This window comes from Oncorhynchus gorbuscha, linkage group LG08 (assembly GCF_021184085.1).
Source record: "Oncorhynchus gorbuscha isolate QuinsamMale2020 ecotype Even-year linkage group LG08, OgorEven_v1.0, whole genome shotgun sequence".
In the NCBI taxonomy this organism is placed as follows: Eukaryota; Metazoa; Chordata; class Actinopteri; order Salmoniformes; family Salmonidae; genus Oncorhynchus; species Oncorhynchus gorbuscha.
Window position 1 is genome coordinate 9,412,361 of NC_060180.1, and position 19,477 is coordinate 9,431,837.

The following is a 19,477-nucleotide window of genomic DNA, read 5'->3' on the forward strand; positions in this document are numbered from 1 at the left end:
GGGATTCAAAATACACTTTTTTCCCCTAAATGCAAATCCTATGAAAAACTATTCCTTATACTTGGCATGCATTTCAGACAGTCAAAATTTAATTCCGGTATAAAGGAATGAACTGAAAAAGAAGATGCAGGAGGGCAAAGACAGCCAGCAAAGAGAACTTGCCTTTTGGGAATTGCATCAGAGGTTGAAGCGGAGTAGAAGGAAGAAAATGTTCATCTGAAAGAGAGACAGTAGCAGTGTGAAATGGACAATACCAGTAGTTGAGAGGAGGATAATATAAGTTCTACACTGGAGTAGAAAGTTATTCAAGCAAGACTACAATAATGTGAACCAGACCCTAACAGTGGGAAACATTGTAGACTAGAGGTCTACCTATTGTGATTTTTCAACACCGATACCGATTATAGGAGGACCCCAAAAAAAAGCCGATACCGATTAATCTGACGATTTTTGAATGTTATTTGTAATAATGACAATTACAGTAATACTGAATGAACACTTATATTTTAACTTAATATAATACATCAATAAAAATCCATTTAGCCTCAAATAATGAAACATGTTCAATTTGGTTAAATAGTGCAAAAACAAAGTGTTGGAGAAGTAAAAGTGCAATATGTGCCATGTAAAAAGCTAACATTTGAGTTCCTTGCTCAGAACATGAGAACATATGAAAGTTGGTGGTTCCTTTTAACATGATACTTTAATATTCCAAGGTAAGAGGTTTTTAGGTTGTAGTTAATATAGTATTTTTTGGGTCTATTTCTCTCTATACCATTTAATAATAATAATAATAATATTCCCCCTTGCAGAGCAAGGGGGAATAACTACTCCAAGTCTCAGAGCGAGTGACGTTTGAAACGCTATTAGCGCGCACCCCTTTGGTCATTAATATGGTCGAATCCGGAAACTATCATTTCGAAAACAAGATGTTTATTCTTTCAGTGAAATACGGAACCGTTCGGTATTTTATCTAATGGGTGGCATCCCTAAGTCTAAATATTCTTGTTACATTGCACAACCTTCAAAGTTATGTCATAATTACGTAAAATTCTGGCAAATTAGTTCGCAAAGAGCCAGGCTGCCCAAACTGTTGCATATACCCTGACTCTGCGTGCAATGAACGCAAGAAAAGTGACAATTTCACCTGGTTAATATTGCCTGCTAATCTGGATCTTTTGGATAAATATGCAGGTTTAAAAATATATACTTCAGTGTATTGATTTTAAGAAAGGCATTGGTGTTTATGGTTGGGTACAGTCGCCCAACGAGTTTTCATAATGATCGGAAATCTGTATTTTTGTGCGCCGATTTTTTAAATATTTTTAATACCTTTATTTAACTAGGCAAGTCAGTTAAGAACAAATTCTTATTTTCAATGACGGGCTAGGAATGGTGGGTTAACTGCCTTGTTCAGGGGCAGAACGACAGATTTTTACCTTGTCAGCTCGGGGTTCCAATCTGGCAACCTTACAGTTAACGAGTCAAACGCAATAACGACCTGCCTCTCTCTCGTTGCACTCCACAAGGAGACTGCCTGTTACGCGAATGCAGTAAGCCAAGGTAAGTTGCTAGGTAGCATTAAACTTATAAAAAATAATCAATCATAATCACTAGTTAACTACACACTATTGATGATATTACTAGATATTACCTAGCGTGTCCTGCGTTGCATATAATCTGACTAGCAACTTACCTTGGTTTACTGCATTCGCGTAACTCCTTGTGGAGTGCAACGAGAGAGAGGCAGGTTGTTATTGAGTTGGACTAGTTAAGGTTGCAAGATTGTATCCCCCGAGCTGACAAGGTGAAAATCTGAAATCTGAATGTGTTCTTAACTGACTTGTCTAGTTAAATAAAGATTAAATAAATACATTTAAAATATCGGCAAATAGGCGCCAAAAAAAATACAGATTTCTTTCTGATTGTTATGAAAACTTGAAATCGGCCCTAATTAATTGTCCATTCCAATTAATCGGTCGACCTCTAATAAGATCATCCAATAGTCAAAGGTTAATGAAATACAAATGGTAGAGGGAAATAGTCCTATAATTCCTATAATAACTACAACCTAAAACTTGCTTTCTTACATAGTGCACTTTTACTGTCTTCTCCAACACTGTTTTTGCATTATTTAAACCAAATTGAACAGGTTTCATTATTTACTTGAGGCGAAATTGATTTTATTGATGTTTTATATTAACTTAAAATAAGTGTTCATTCAGTATTGTTGTAATTATCATTACTACATTTTTTTTAAATGGCCGATTAATCGGCATCGGGTTTTTGGTCCTCCAATAATCGGTATATGCGTCGAAAAACTATAATCGGTCGACCTCTAGTTCCTAGGCCGTCATTGAATCTAAGAACGTTTTCTTAGCTGACCTTCCTAGATAACTAAAGATATACACTTTTTTATTATTCTTTATTAAAATAAATCAAATCTGCTAAATCTAAAAAATGTGACAGATTTCCTATTGTTATCAAACCTTGAAATCGGCGCTAATTAATCGGTCGACCTCTATTGCAGACACCCTCTCTGTACAGGCAGCTTAGAGCATACAAGACAGGAATAGATGTCAGGCATGCAACAAAGCCAGGGAAGACGGTCATATTTTTGCCAGAAATACATGAAGGGAAATTATTCTGTAGCAGAACGAAGATTTGCCTTAAAAGGAACAAGTGAAAGATTACCCAACAGAAACAATTTTCAATAATTTCCTATAAAAAAAAAGGGGGAACTGCCTGTGCCATCTAGCCAATGGACAAACTACATGAAATATTACACAAAATCTTAATGTCAATAATCTTATTGCAGTGCTAAATGAAGTAGCAAAAAAAGTGGTTCAGGCTCTTGTCTAGAGTATTATTAAACTGTATTCCTTCTTTCAATCCTTGATTTCAGATATTAGGCCCAATTAAGACATTTGCCTAATATCCTTGACTGACACACCTTAGCAGAACATTAGGTGAGAGTTGGCAAAAACATAGAAAGAGCACATATTCAAATCAAGACCATTTAATCAAAATGTGAAATGTTTAAATGCATAAATCTTGTAATTTGAGTCATTTGAATGCAATGAGCTAAATTTCATCCAGATCACCACAATTTCAATATTCTCAATAGCCTGCCGATTAAGACGTCTTGGAATATTACAGAAGGTCAAAAACAAAAATCATACTTAGTTGATTCAATGATTATGAAAGGAACGATTTAAACTCATGAGTTGCAATCAACAATGCTTCTGAAGAAATCGTTAAAAAAAGAGATCAAGCATTTACTCAAAAGCCGGCAATATTTTCATATTGCAAAATGTATATTTTACATTGATTATTCCAATCTGTGGATTATTCAGATGAGACCAGTTCCAGGCCGGTTACCTCTCTTGTCTATGTTCCAACGTTGAAGTACACCTAAAATTTAACCAATAGACATTATACATTATTAGCTATAATGAAATCAAAGATGCTTGAATTTTCTGTCCACCTGTTCTGCATAAGCTATAGGCCTTTATGGCAATGACTGTGCTTGAATAGTGTATTGTGGAACCCTAAAAGTTGGCCAACACTTGCCTCATTATGACCAATGTTCCCTCTAACAGGTCGGGTGAGCGCAAACATGAAGGTTGTGAAAAATCTGCAACTTCCTACATTCCATATAGTTTTTTAAAACAAATTTAAACACACGCAGGGCTTGACATTAACCCGTTTATCCACTAGGTGGTGACTGAAAATGTGTTTGACGCAAGAAACCACTTTACATCACATCTACTCCAGGACTGCTTATACATAGCCTAAACACAGTCCAGTTCAAAGTGAATGGCACAGATCCAAATATGGCAATGACCATTTGAATATAAGCCTACTGCAACTCTGATTGGTTATGGCGCACCGGTCGGTGTAGAGTACAGCAGACCTGAGCAGTGCCTGTCAATGCAATGCGCTCGTCCTACAAGAAAATCTCTTGCACCGTCTGTCATTGTTTTGTTTCGGAGTATTACACTGAATGTGGATAATATGGCGTTTATTCGACCACATTTCCCACAGTAGATCGAAATATTGATAGTATTAACGAAAGGGGAAAACTCAAGAAATACCGATGTCCAATCTCATGCTTTTCTGCACAGGCGGATAATCTGTGTAGCAATCAGAGGTTGGATGTGCTGGCTACATGTATGGCAACTGCAATGGAAGTCATGTTAACTCTAGTCAAGCCAGTATGCGACATGAGAAGGGGACCTTCCTGTTGCTGGCGTCCGATTTTAAATGGGGAGGAAAACTCTTGCATGGCATCGACATGAGATGCAGTGGGGTAATCTTCTACCTGCTGCTATCTTCACCAAAGAACACAATGGGTATTTCTCAATACGCATACTACTGTGTGCATCGCACATGCAATCTGTAGCACGGGAGGGCTGAAGCATGAGTTCAAATCAAAGTAGGCGAAACGGAGCACGGAGGGCACTTCTCGGATGCGTACTCCACTTGTTGCAGGCTTCAACTAAAAGTATGGTGAGAAATGTCACGCAGCCACTTAAAAGGGACACAATTTCTCGAACTCGATGTTGGCCATTATTTGAGCTGAAGCGAGAGAATAAAACTCAGACTTCAAAACTCATGTTGCCTGCTAGCCACGAAGAAATGGCATCTACCTTGGGTAACATAGGCTTAAGGACATTTTTGGCTGTTTAACTAGCTGGCTAGCTAGATTATTATGATTCACATATAGCTAGCTGATAATTATGAAGTTAAACATTTGCTTTGTATATATCTTGTCTCTATTGCCATTGTCCTACCTGCAAGAAGGTTCAGTGAATGGGAAGGTGCAGCATGTGCGAGTTAATAAAGTAGGGAGAATGTGAGTGCTTCTCAAATGTTATGTTCTATGCCTTCTATACACTTGTCCTCATAAGGTCCTCAGAGAAGGCACTTGGAGCATGACGAGTCAAACACACTGACAGCGCCATTGCATTTTGGTACACCAGAATTACATTTAATTTCCAATGAAACGCTGCGTTTGACTTGCAGCATTGCGTTGCAGAGGCAGTGCGTTAGATGTGGTGCATACATTGGATTTATCCAACCGAACGTATGTGTCAACCTGTATGCGTAAACGGCTTGACAGAAATGGTTGCAGAAAGTGAATGTTGAACTTTTGTTGCATACATATCCAGATGTCACATACTACTTCACGCAGTGATGCGGTCAGTGTGGTCAAAGCGTGAGTGTGGGGAGTATAGTAGTATGTATATTAAGAAACACCCAATGAATGTTTGCTGTCAAAACGCACTCCCTACTATAACATACAGAAGAACACGCCTTTTGTCAAGAAACAGAGGTCTAATTAAGCTGATACCATAGCAACTACAGCACCTAACCTAGCCAAGATACCTCAACTCCACAATGATTTTATCCAGAGTTGTGCGAAGACTTGAGCATTGCAGTCGATACTTCAATGTAAATACTTACCGTGTACCTATGTTGGTCCCTTGTTGTTGCGTGCCATTGTTTGTTAATAAAATAAAACCAGACTAATTTCTGCTGCTCTAAGATGGCAACAGTGCGCATAGCCAATTAAAATGCAACAAGGAAACAGTTGGTTGTATTTGATTAACGTTTAAATAAAAAGTATGGAATAAAGCAAACATAGAAAGGCACTCTAGAGGACAAACAGATATACTGGAAGGGTTTAAGACTATACGTGTATGAAGTATTAACGGCATAGTGAGTTGAAGGACAATTTCAAAAACTCTAGTCTCCACAATATACTCTGGATGAAATCGTTGTGGAGTTGAGGCAGTTGGCTACACCTAACACAGTGTGCCAATATATAAAAGTAGGCAAATTAATCAGTGCCCTGGTAGCTGACAAACACAGCTGCTGTTGTGGTAAAGAGTGAAGCATTCAGAGGTGGGGTAGGGGGTTATTCCCTTATCTCTACTTGCCCTTTGTAGGATATGGAGACTACGATACACAGCAAAACAGTGGGTGCAAACCCACCAGGCATGTCGGAGCCAGTAGGCCCATTTCCTGAACGTTTTTAGCATCCCTCCTGTTTAAGTCTACACAAATTATTGCAGGAAACCAAAGTAGACTATATAAAGCATGACTGTCCTCCCAAAATGAGAATTCGCCAGTTCGAAGACAATAGTAGGGCCTAAACCAATTAAATGGACAGTCACTCAACCAGGTCTTTGAAGCTAATATAATGGTCTCCCAACCCCGCCCTGGCTGTCTTCCCTAACATGTTTGGGAAAGTGGTTCGTCAGCTAGCCAAGCAAGTTACAAATACTGCTCCCAACTATTACAATTTTTCAGCCGAATTGGTTGCGAGTTAATAACATTAACAAGAAGGGTCAGATGGAAGATTTGTGTGAAAAACCAAAACATCGTGCGATGAAAATGTTATCAGAAAAATAACGTTCGCTAGCTTGCTTCCATTAGATAGCCAACGTTAGTTACCGTTCATGAAAGTAACTTGGATATTTGGGGAGAAACTAAAACGGGAGTGGTCGATTTTAGATGCTTCCTTTGTTACGACTAATACAAGCCATCTTGGCTGAGTCAAAACAGCGCGTGCTAGCTAGGTAGGCTAGCGCAAACACACAAACCAGGTCGGAGCATGACAGTCTCAGAATTAATCTATGACCCAATGTGTTATCTTCTTGTTAGCTAACATTGCATGCTATCTAAAATAACCACACTGTTGTATCACCTTCTTAAGGGTGTTGTTGAAATTGGTACCTCAATTCTACCAGTTAATTAACGTTATATTAGCTAGCTAGCTTCTTGCTGATTGTCACAGGTGGGCCGCACCGTCACAAAGCTAGCTACCTCGCGTGATTGGCCATCCATAAAACATTTACTTCAGAAACGTTAGCTACCTAGCCAACTCTACCTGCATGTTTGGCGTTTCGAACTACCCCAATGTCAATGCCAGGGATTTGTTGTCTCGAGACGTCCACACATTTGCTTTATAAAAAATGGTTGTCGCAGCAATCCCACATAGCTACGCTAACGGTAGTTAGCCAACGTTGCCCCACAAACGTCTATTTTAATAATGCATTACCAAGAGACTGATTACGAAACCAGATTGTCTAAAACGTTTAAAATAAGTGACTACTCACGGGATGGTGCTGGAGTAGCCGCAATCGCTTCTTTCTCTGGAGCCGCTTCGGGGAGCACTTCTGCTACTGGAGCGGATTCTACTACTGGGGCTGGTTCTTTTTCTTGAGCTGCTTTTGGGGGATCTGGCCTTATGAGTTCTGGCAAATAGTCTGCATCCAAAGGATTGAGAATCACTGGTTCAGCTTCTGAAAATGTGTCAGTCACCTCTTCCTCCTGTTCTTCATCTGATGGAGTTACATCTGAAATCACCTCCTTTGCTTGTTCCTTTGCTTCCTCCGTAAATTCGTTTAAATCATCGGGGTAAGAAGCCATGTGCCTCTCAATAGCATCCTGTGCTCCACCAACTAAGTCTACAATATCATCTTTGCCAACTTTAGCTGTGGCCTCGTTGCCATAATGATTCCCGAATTGTCTGTAGCTTCTCATTTCGTCTTCGGACGGAGTTGTGGACGATACTATTTGTTCACTGTCTTCCATCTAATTGCCGGTTATCTGCGTAAAAAGTTAATACTTTTGAAGGACAAGTTCCCAAAATAACTAACTACACTCAAAAAAAATCCCAAATACCTCTAACAATAAAATACGCTCGTTGACTCCCTTCAAGAGCCGAATAAACCACAGTAACAGAAATGCGCCACGACCACTGCCACGGAACAATCCGCTCTCATGCGTCCTACCAGAATGTTGAAACAGAGAAACAAGATTTGAGTGACCAATAACTACCGAATAACCCTGAGCGATGCCACCTGTGACCAATAAAGTGTTTGTAAAAGTAAACTGTTCCCGCCCAGTAGATGGGGGAATTGCTGAATTTGTTAACACCCCTTTCTCAAACCTTGCACTGTTGGCCAAAATAGTTCAGGGTTGTGACTAGAGGGAGTACAGCTACGACCGGAAGTGACAGAGAATTTTTAATTAACCCTAACCATTTTTCTTACCTTAACCTATGTCTCATAACCTGCCACGTTAATTATCATAACTTGCTGCTTAAATTATCCTAACCTGCTACGAGAAAGTAACTTCTGGATGTAGCTGTACTCACCCCTCTGGAAACATGATTTTCATGCCACTTCGATATCGATGTGACTAGTTCGTAGCAGGTAAAAAATGTACACAGCAGGTTAGGAGACTGAGGTTAAGGTTATGAAAAGAGTTAGGGTTCGGGAAAATGCTCACCTAACCTGCTACGAAAATCACTTTGTATCAAAGTGGCGTGAAAAGAGTGTGTCCCATACTCCCTCTAGTCAGAACCATCGTTTCAGGAACAGCATCTCCAGCCAGAACCATAGTTTCAGGAACACACGTTGGAATGTCAGAGAGTCATTGGATGACCTAACATTACAGTTGCATGAGACAAAGTAAAATTTTTATGGAGCACTGTTACATCACTTTAATTTACTCTTTAATCCTTGACTGGACAGCAGCTCTTCCTACACATACACCAATCAAATCAACACCTCAAAACACTCGAAAACTTTGAGACACATGCCTTAGGTAATAAGCATTTTTAACTGTGCATTGTTTGTGGATTATTATGTGGGTGCTCTGTGCTTTGTATATAATGATATCCTAATTAATAATAATAATATTTAATTTGTAGAATGCATTTCTCAAGCTCAATTAAACCGTTCAATTAAAAGGGCTGGTTCTGCAATTTTTTTATTTTGTGCTCTGCGGTCTCCATTTTGGCATGCACAGGTTCATTCTGGCATGCAGTCTCCATTTTGGCATGCACAGGTTCATTCTGGCATGCAGTCTCCATTTTGGCATGCTCAGGTTCATTTTCTAAGGTGTGTCGAAGCGTGGGAAGCTATACAAGAACATGCATGAAAAAGCATCTCAAGGTGATACAGATTCCTACCTTACAAAATAGATGTTATGGATTAAATGTGGTCTATGTGATGTGATATATCTACTACATTAGACACAATATATTCAATGTAAAGAAACTCTCCTTAAGAAATTCTTACGAAATTCCTATCTATTTTGTCAAATTGTTTAATCCTTACAATGGATTTGCAATGTGATTAGGGTGACAATTCCCTCTTGGCCAGCTCTTGAATTACTGCAACGTGTGGACATACAGTAGCTCTAGTTATGGTCAGTTCCTTGGCTGACAAAATATAAACAGCACCCAACACACACTGGAGCGAGAGAGAAAGAGATAGAGAGCAGAAGGAAATCACTTTACATTATTTGTTTGACTAAAATTAGATTTTAGATTACATGTCCAGTACTGTATTGCTTTCCCTCAGAGTAACATAGCATGGCCATGTTAGGGGGGCATTTGCTCTAGGATATCAATCATCTCCCAAATAACCATGATTGCTCCTCTCTTCTAGGAATTTCAGCTGTGCACTTGGTGGAAGCTGGACTGAAATCCTACTGTGACTTTGCAGAAAACCCTTTCCTATAGCTTTGCAAGCTCATAACGGTGGATATAAGTGTGCGTATTTGCGTACCTGTGTGTGAGAGAGATGAGAGGGAGGGGAGTACTCCAACTGTACATTCACATACAAATATACAGAGGAGACACCTGATAGCTTTGAAAAGGGTCAGACTGAAATAGTATCTTGCGGTAACTGGTACGACAAGGCTTGTAAAAACCTCTTCTGTTTAACATAGCCCATGCTACAATATCTTAAATCACCCTGCCCATTACTTCCTGTTAAGTTACTACAGTCCTCGGCTTCAAAAAGGTTGACAGTGCTGCTTCCAGTCATCTCTTTGTGTGACACCCCCCCCCAAAAAAAGGCCGAAACCTAGGAAGAAATCTAGAGAGGAACCAGGCTATGAGGGGTGGCCAGTCCTCTTCTGGCTGTGCCGGGTGGAGATTATAACAGAACATGGCCAAGATGTTCAAATGTTCATAAATGACCAGCATGGTCAAATAATAGGTCTGGGACAGGTAGCACGTCCGGTGAACAGGTCAGGATTCCATAGCCGCAGGCAGAACATTTGAAACTGGAGCAGCAGCACGGCCAGGTGGACTGGGGACAGCAAGGAGTCATCATGCCAGGTAGTCCTGAGGCATGGTCCTACGGCTCAGGTCCTCCGAGAGAGAGAAAGAAAGAGAGAAAGAGAGAATTAGAGAGAGCATACTTAAATTCACACAGGACACCGGATAAGACAGGAGAAGTACTCCAGATATAACAGACTGACCCTAGCCCCCGACATATAAACTACTGCAGCATAAATACTGGAGGCTGAGACAGGAGGGGTCAGGAGACACTGTGGTCCCATCCGATGCATCAAACAACTAGAGGTGCTAAAACACATACATAAACTACCATCTTGTAACGCACACTGCAATAGTAATGTGGTGCTGGCCTGTTACATGGGTCATTTGGCACACAATGGCTGAAAAACATCACTCTCTTTCCTGTCTGGAGCTGAGAGGGAATAACTGGCAGATCGAGGTCCATGCCAGGGCTCAGGCATGTATGTGTAAGTTCACTACATGAGTCTTCCAAAAAATCTGCTATCTGAGGAATGGGGCCTTGTGCTGAAAGTGGAGAAGATAGGGAGCCAGAAAAAGCCAGCCTGCGTCTGCCAGTGATCTCAAGTGTGGCGGCCCTTGACAGTTTCAGTCACACAGGATCAGCCACTGACCGTCAGAGACAATTCACATTCTGAGCCACAGAGACCTCTCTTTGGAGTGGGTGAGACGACAGGAGGCTGGTGAGGGGAGGATGGCCCATAATTCAGTTCAATCCAGTATAGGCTTAACTGAATGACAGAATAGACAGAAAAAAATATGGGCGGGGCGGCAGGGTAGCCTAGTGGTTAGAGGGTTGGGCTAGTAAACGGAATGTTTCAAGTTCAAATCCCCGAGCTGACAAGTTACAAATCTGTCGTTCTGCACCTGAACAGGCAGTTAACCCACTGTTCCGAGGCCGTCATTGAAAATAAGAATTTGTTCTTAACTGACTTGCCTAGTTAAATAAAGGTAACATAAAATAAAAAATGGAATAGTCCTCGTCTATGAGGAATGCTCCTCAGATGCTGATGACAGACTGTCCAATGTTGGGCAGGCGGTTATTATGCTGGTTGTGGTGGGGAGTTGGAAGGTCGTTGCTACAAAACAACAAGTGGGAGTCACAAAGGTTTGAGTTGACATATACAGTAAATACTCCTCCAGATTCATGCCCATTGGTTGAAAGAAAGGAGAGTGCTTAATGCACAAGTGAACCCATAGGTTCATCAACAAGAGAGGTGGAATTGTCTTGGTGTGCCACGCTCATAGACTGAAGTTAATAGGTTAATGACATTCCACACACGAGCTAATAGTAGGAGGTAGGATGTGACACTATGCTGATGAGGTAACGATATAATCATTACCATAAATACCTGCTATGCTAACAAGGTAACATTATAACCGCTAACACATAAATACCAGATATGCTGATGAGTGAGATAGGAAGCGATGTGAATTATACAGTTGAAGTCGGAGGTTTACATACACCTTAGACAAATACATTTAAACTCAGTTTTTCACAATTCCTGACATTTAATCAGAGTAAAAATTCCCTGTCTAAGGTCAGTTAGGATCGCCACTTTATTTTAAGAATCTGAAATGTCAGAATAATAGTAGAGAGAATTATTTATTTCAGCTTTTATTTCTTTCATCACATTCCCAGTGGGTCAGAAGTTTACATACACTCAATTAGTATTTGGTAGCATTGCCTTTAAATTGTTTCACTTGGGTCAAAAGTTACGAGTAGCCTTCCACAAGCTTCCCACAATGAGTTGGGTGAATTCTGGCCCATTCCTCCTGAAAGAGCTGGTATAACCGAGTCAGGTTTGCAGGCCTCCTTGCTCGCACATGCTTTTTCAGTTCTGCCCACACATTTTCTATAGGATTGATGTCAGGGCTTTGTGATGGCCACTCTAATACCTTGACTGTATCCTTAAGCCATTTTGCCACAACTTTGGAAGTATGCTTAGGGTCATTGTCCATTTGGAAGACCCATTTGTGACCAGGCTTTAACTTCCTGACAGATGTGTTGAGATGTTGCTTCAATGTATCCACCTCTTTTTTATTCCTCATGATGCCATCTATTTTGTGAATTGTACCAGTCCCTCCTGCAGCAAAGCACCTCCACAACATGATGCTGCCACCCCCATGCTTCACGGTTGGGATGGCATTCTTTGGCTTGCACAGCGTGGTAAGTGTTCATGTTATATTTCTTTTGATTTTCAAATGATGTCAATCAAAGAGGCACTGAATTTGAAGGTAGGGCTTGAAATACATCCACAGGTACACCTTCAATTGACTCAAATTAGGTCAATTAGCCTATCAGAAGCTTCTAAAGCCATGACATAATTTTCTGGAATTTTCCAACTTAGTGCATGTAAACTTCTCACCCACTGGAATTGTGATACAGTGAATTATAAGTGAAATAATCTGTCTGTAAACAATTGTTGGAAAAATGACTTGTGTCATGCACAAAGTAGATGTCCTAACCGACTTGCCAAAACTATAGTTTGTTAACAATACATTTGTGGAGTGGTTGAAAAACTAGTTTTAATGACTACAACTTAAGTGTATGTAAACTTCCAACTTCAACTGTAGATATGGGCATAATGAGTAGTACTATAGAGGTTTGTGTGCAGTTCATTTGAAGGGAACACAGTTGTAATCTACGTGGAATATGTAATCATGCCTCAAGGCAGGGCAAACGTAAACAATTACTCATATGACCTTGAATACGACCCTGCCCTGTGATATGACCCTTTGCCTGAATGGTAATGTGCAGAGTCATGGTAGGGCAGGCATGGAGGCTGAAGAGGGGCATTGCCCTGGCATAGCAGCATAAGGGGGTAATCCTCATTAGAACAGGTGTGAGAGAGTGGGGTGTCAGCACCATTGGCATGGCTAGACTTGAGCCTTTGTTTTAAATGGGACCGGCATGTGGCATCTCCTTCTGTCCGACAAACCCTGGCATAGGCAGGACTAGGGTGTCAAACTTTCATTGAAAATGAGAGATGTATTTACAAGTAAAAGGTTTGTTTAATCCATAGCTGCACTCAAGGAATGTGAATAGAAAAGTGGGAGGATGGCAGTTGTTCTGCTTTGTAATGTTGCCTGGTAACCACTCAGCTTGTTGGACATGTGTTGGTGGTTGCAAAAGACCTTCATCCGGTATGACTCCATCTCCTGTGAATATCTTTGTTACAGTATTTTACATCATTGTTATAAACTATGGCCTGGAGTGGCTTTAGAGGTGAAGTCATCAGTCATCAGCAGACTCACACAGCTTAGTCATACCTCCCTGATATATAGAGATAGCCATCTTGGAGCCTGACCATGAAGATTACAGAAATAAAACACAGAGAAAGGAAATAATATGGCATTTAAACAGCTCAGGGTGAACAAATGTGAACATATAAGGAACACAAGCTGATACAAAAGAATATTGGACACCAGCTCAATATAATACATAATGTACATATACTCATGACACTAGTGTTTGAGTAGATTAAAGACGGGCTCTGTGCATTCACTTTCACTGTTGTTTTGGTTTGTTTTGGTAGAGGATCATGGCACAGATGATGTTATGGTCTGTTTCTGCTCCAGCTGGAGCGGTATAGCAACACTAACATGTTGTTTTATTGATGAGTCTACAGAAGTGGCCCACATAAGAGGCCTAATTACAGAAGCTCAATTTCTTATCACATGGCTTCCCTGCAGGAGGGAGAACTGGATTCACCCGATTGTTGGACTCCTTGGTGAAGAACCAGAATTAACTCAACCTGTCCAACTCTCACAATAGCTCTGATAACACAGACACGCTGGTATTCGGTCAGAAATGTCTGGAATGTTCACTTATCATAGCTTCTTCAATGGTATCTGATGAGTAAGAATGCTCTGTGTGTCTCTTTGACATTTCATTTTATTTAGCGTTTGTCAATATTTGGAACAATTATATGATTAAAAGCAAACACAGTAATAGGAGGCCTTTGCTTGAAGAACATTTCACTCAAGTTGATTTTCTTATTTGATAGAGTGATGAATTTGACCAAGTTTTCTGTTGCAGTTGATGTTAGACAGTTTTCCATTTCTGTTCTCAGCAATGAGACTGAGACTCTAAAGCTTTATCCTGTAGGTGTGTCTATGTGTGGTTGTGAGAGAGATCGACAAAGAAGGAGGGGCAGTGGTATGACTCCTCCAGAAGTGTGAAATAAAGGCTGAGTGCATGAGACAGCAAATATGACAGAATGCTATGTTCATGACAGAGGAAGTGATTGACGATTGTAATGTGTGTGTGTGTGTATGTGTGAACAAGGGACTGAAGGTCAGTGGTAAATGCCTTGAATTACCTCATCAATATTTTTTGGCCTACAGTGTCTCTCCAACCAAACTGCAGAATACCCATAATCCATGAACACTGGCTGCTGCATTGAGCAGGCTGCTTGCCAAGTGAAACCTGTGATAGGATACAGTAAACAGTCTGACAACCTTCTGAGGCAACACGAGGTAGACGCAGCACAGACCAATTATTATACATCTGTAAAACTACCAGTATAACCACATATATGACCCCCAGTGAGCAGCACTTTTCATGAACTTTTAATCATTAGACAAGACCATTAACATCGTCATCTAAGGCAGGGTTTTCCAGACTCGGTCCTGGGCCCCCTGGGTGCACGTTTTTTTGTTTGTTGCTGTAACGATTGTCTTCCTCTTCTGAGGAGGAATAGGATGGATCGGACCAATGCGCAGCGTGGTAAGTGTTCATGTTATATTTATTAAACCGGACACAAAAATAACAAAGGAGAAAACACGACTAAAACGAAACAGTTCTGAAAGGTGCAACAAAAACACTAAACAGAAAATAACAACCCACAAATCATAGTGGGAAAACAGGCTGCCTAAGTATGGTTCTCAATCAGAGACAAAGATAAACAGCTGCCTCTGATTGGGAACTATACCAGACCAAACACAGAAATACAAAAACATACAACTCACGCCCTGACCAAACTAAAATAGAGACATAAAAAAGGAACTAAGGTCAGGACGTGACAGTACCCCCTCCCAAATGTGCGGACTCCGGCCGCAAAACCTAAACCCATAGGGGAGGGTCTGGGTGGGTATCTGTCCGCGGTGGCGGCTCTGGCACGGGACGTGGACCCCACACCACCCCACTTTTTGTATTTCTGTGTTTGGCCTGGTATGGTTCCCAATCAGAGGCAGCTGTTTATCGTTGTCTCTGATTGAGAACCATACTTAGGCAGCCTGTTTTCCCACTATGATTTGTGGGTTGTTATTTTCTGTTTAGTGTTTTTGTTGCACCTTTCAGAACTGTTTCGTTTTTGTCGTGTTTTCTCCTTTGTTATTTTTGTGTTCAGTTGAATAAATATAACATGAACACTTACCACGCTGTGCATTGGTCCGATCCATCCTATTCCTTCTCAGAAGAGGAAGACAATCATTACAGAACTACCCACCACCAAAGGACCAAGCAGCGTGGTGAAAGGGACTCCTGGACAGGTGAGCAGCGCTATCTGGAGTATGAGACAACTTGGGAGGAGATCGAGAGGTGGTTGGTTGACCCAGGGAGAGTGCCGGAGCCCGCCTGGGATTCTCTAGAACAGTGAAAGGAGGGGTACCGGAGAATGGAGGTGGCGACACAAACACGGCTGGCAAGGAAGCCCAAGAGGCAGCCCCCCTAAAAACATTTTTAGGGGCACACGGGGATTGTGGCAGAGTCAGGTTGGAGACCTGAGTCAACTCCCCGTGCTTACCGTGGCGGTGTCGTACTGGTCAGGCACCATGTTATGCGGTCAAGCGCACGGTGTCTCCAGTACGCGTTCTTAGCCCGGTACGCTACATCCCAGCTCCCCGCATCTGCCGGGCTAGGCTGAGGATCCAGCCAGGGCGATTGGTGCCAGCCGTGCTCTCCAGACAGCCAGTGCGTCTCCTCGGGCCAGGATATCCTGCGTCGGCTCTGCGCACTGTGTCTCCTGTCTGTCTGCACAGCCCAGTGCTTCCTGTGCCTGCGCCCCGCACATGCCGGGGTAAAATCACCATCCAGCCAGGACGGGTTGTGCAGGCCCTTAGTTCGAGACCTCCAGTGCGCCTCCATGGCCCGGGCTATCCTGTGCCTCCTCCAAGGCCCAGGCTGTCTCTGCGTCTCCGGTTCCCAATCAGAGGCAGCTGGTAATCGTTGTCTCTGATTGAGAACCATACTTAGGCAGCCGGTTTTCCCACTATGGGTGTGGGTAGTTTTCTGTTTAGTGTTTTTGTTGCACCTTGCAGAACTGTTCGTTTGTCAGTTTGTTGTTTTTGTTTGAGTATTCATCTTTATTACAAGTATTATGAATACATACCACGCTGCACTTTGGTCCTCTTCTCCTTCTCCCAACGACAATCGTTACAGTTGCCCTAGAACTATACAGCTTATTCAAATAACCAACTCATAATCAAGCTTTGATTATTTGAACCACCATTGTAGTGCTAGTGAAAAAACTAAACGTGCCCCAGGGGAGGCCAGGACCGAGTTTGAGAACCCCTAATCTATGGTATGTATGATGTCAGCCTAAGTAATTGATTCACAATTCATATGCACATTCAGCTTTGACAATTGTTGGCAGTGGGAGGATATCATGTAGCAAACGGATCACATACTTCCTTGTTCATTTATGCAGGAGAGTGAGGAAGTGATGAGGCATGTTAAGACAGAATCATCACTTGATGAGAAAAACAACTTCCATTTGAATGCTGATGGAAAGTGAAGGCGTGAATTTTTTTATTGTTTTGAATAGGTTACCTCATCCAATTTTCTACATTATTAATTGGTTTATCTTAAGAATAAGACATTCTTAAAAACCTAAAAGATTGTGTTGACGAGCATCTTTATACTGACCGACCAAGGCAGTGGGCGAGCAACTTGAAAAATGAAAGATTCTGCCAAACATCCATTCTGCCAAACAGAATCTACATACAACACCCTAAAGATGTTTATAGCATGATTAATCAACCCCAATGAACACAAGCAGTCCCCTCTCAGGGTGGAAGCCCAAAATGGCTGTATACAGGAGGTGCATCGATATACTGTCCTAAAAGCATGCGGTTCCTGTTGTGATTGTAGCAGGCCAGTGTTAATTGAAAGAGGAAACACTTACGTAACATGTTCCCGTCTCCTCTGGGACACAAAACAAAGGCTACTGTTTTCACCCCTTAATTGGAGATTATGATTCATATATGCAAATTCCCCATGTCTCTAATTAGTTTTTTTTAGGCGTGCTAGGACTAGCAGAGTGATGATTCATTGAAAATCGTCTTTGAAGCCTTAATTCTGTAGCACAGGCCTCCTGGTTGGCTCCCATTCCCCGGAGATTAAACACAGAATGTAATTACAAGGCAGATAGATCTCTTCTCTCTGACACAGAAACCCAGCCACACACTGAAGATGGAGAAATGCACTGGGAGATTAGAGAAGAGAAAGTTTGAGCTGGTGGTTATCAGGTTTAACAATCCAAGAGTTTCATCAGTGATATGGCAAAATTAGATATTTCCTCTTGATCCTGTTCCAAACATTGTTTTTCCTTTATGTGAATGACCCCTCTCCGACCCCCGTCGACCCCAGTCTGTTTTCAGAGTATGTCACATAAACTAACCCTGTAGAGGAGATATTTGCTGCCAATATAATAAAGACAGCTGCACAACAAAGCACTCTGTCTCTCTCTGCCCATCTGACATGCTGGAAATCAATGGACTATTTTCCATCCCCATTGCAAACCTAATGTGGCACTGCTTTAATCCATGGAAATATCAACAAAATGGACAGGGCACTACCACAGTGGCTAAATATACACAGTCAAGCCAGGAGACATCAATACAAAGTGTGAGAGAGGCGCTGTTTATTCCAAAGATTCCCCTTCCCACCCCAGTACAAATGTGCAACAGTCTGCTCAATCACGGATCAGAAATAGAAGACTTGACACAGCTATTTAGTCCTGACCACATTCCTTTTAAAACCATGTATACCACTAGAATTGCTCTATCAAACAAAGGCCTAGAAGTAAGTCAAACCACTGTGGACACTGTCTGGATGTGAAACATGAGGGCCAACGCCCCCCATGCTCTCTATTTTTGCTGGTCTGCTGTGCTGAGCTCTATCTAGACCAGAGGCTGTGTGAGCTAGACACGGCTGTCAGTTCACATTACGTTGCTGGACTGAGGAGAGGGCCCTTATCTGTGCCACACTCTGGGAGATGAGAAACACGCTGGGGCTGGAATACAGAGGAAAAATCCTGAGCTGTTAAACAGGTTCTGACAGGGAGGATGGTGCAGGCAAAAACCTATTTAAAGCACCATTCAAGACAATATGATACTAGCAAAAACTACCATCAATATTTCTACATCTTCCAGAAGTGCTATCCAAGGACACTAAGTGCATCCTGTTACATCCTGTCATAAACTGAATCCTGACTAATAGGCAGTTTGTAAAACACAACTCTTGAGTGCATCGTTTAGGGAAGATGGATTGCAAGGCTTTTTCTTGTTGATAATAGTTTTAGCATAGAAAACAAGAGATGTGAGGAGGCAGAACTCAACACCTTTTACCCTTGACACAGAGATTCAGGGCTGAGGTAGGCCTCAGGGCAGGGCACTAGGGTTCTTTGTGAGCTGTGGGGTGAGGGGGCAGGGAGGTAGGGTGTCTGGGGAGCTGTTTCATGCAGTGGGCCCATCAGCAGGCCAGGCCAGCTCCAGCTCCTCTTACTGCGGGAGATCAATAACAGCAGCAGGGATGGCGCCATGAAGAGCTGATTCAGCATAATCTCTCACCCCCCGCTACCATTTTCTGATTTTCACACTCCGTTTCTCACTTTGTTCCTTGTTTTCCCCTACACAATGTCTCTCTGCTCCTTCCTCTCTGTAATAGAGATGCTATACCAGCATGTCAGTCTTACTCTCTCTCCATCTTTGCCTCACATATTGCCAACCCCCTCTTTTTTCCTCTCTCCGTCTCCCTTGGATACCAGCTGCCTCCAGTCTGCCGTCTGACAACACAGTGCTAGTATCATTGTGCTAACACTACACGTAGTGGTGTTCAAAGAGCTAACAGCACAGATTGTGGGGGCTAAACAGCTCTAGTGCCTGGAGAGATACCAGCATCAATAACAGTATATTGATAATCACAACACTGATGCTAAATGTACACAATGTGTATGAATAAAAGTCTCTATAAGAGCCCTGTTTTCAATATCACAGTTGATCGGTTCCGAGTTTAAATTAGTATGACATATAAGGCCATCAACTACACACGTCCATTCACTAACCCATTAACGGATCAAACAGATATACACTGAAACGCGGCCCCAGACATGAGCGGAATTGATT

The 19,477-nt window shown here is 41.8% G+C and overlaps 1 protein-coding gene across 6 annotated transcripts in view; it reads right to left on the reverse strand.

Moving 5' to 3' along the window:
* Positions 1 to 7,826, reverse strand: part of LOC124041171 (reticulon-1-A-like) — a 27,212-nt gene extending 19,386 nt beyond the window's left edge. The window contains exons 1-3 of one of the 6 annotated variants that reach the window (XM_046358426.1): positions 7,128 to 7,826; positions 3,382 to 3,414; positions 163 to 216 (exon numbers count right to left, since the gene is read on the reverse strand). In XM_046358426.1, coding sequence (XP_046214382.1) covers positions 163 to 216; positions 3,382 to 3,414; positions 7,128 to 7,605 — 565 coding nt within the window. In that variant the 5' untranslated portion in view covers positions 7,606 to 7,826. The remainder of the gene's footprint in view (positions 1 to 162; positions 217 to 3,381; positions 3,415 to 7,127) is intronic. The other 5 variants (XM_046358428.1, XM_046358427.1, XM_046358429.1 and 2 more) reach the window with 5 other exon arrangements.
* Between the last annotated feature and the right edge of the window lie 11,651 nt (positions 7,827 to 19,477).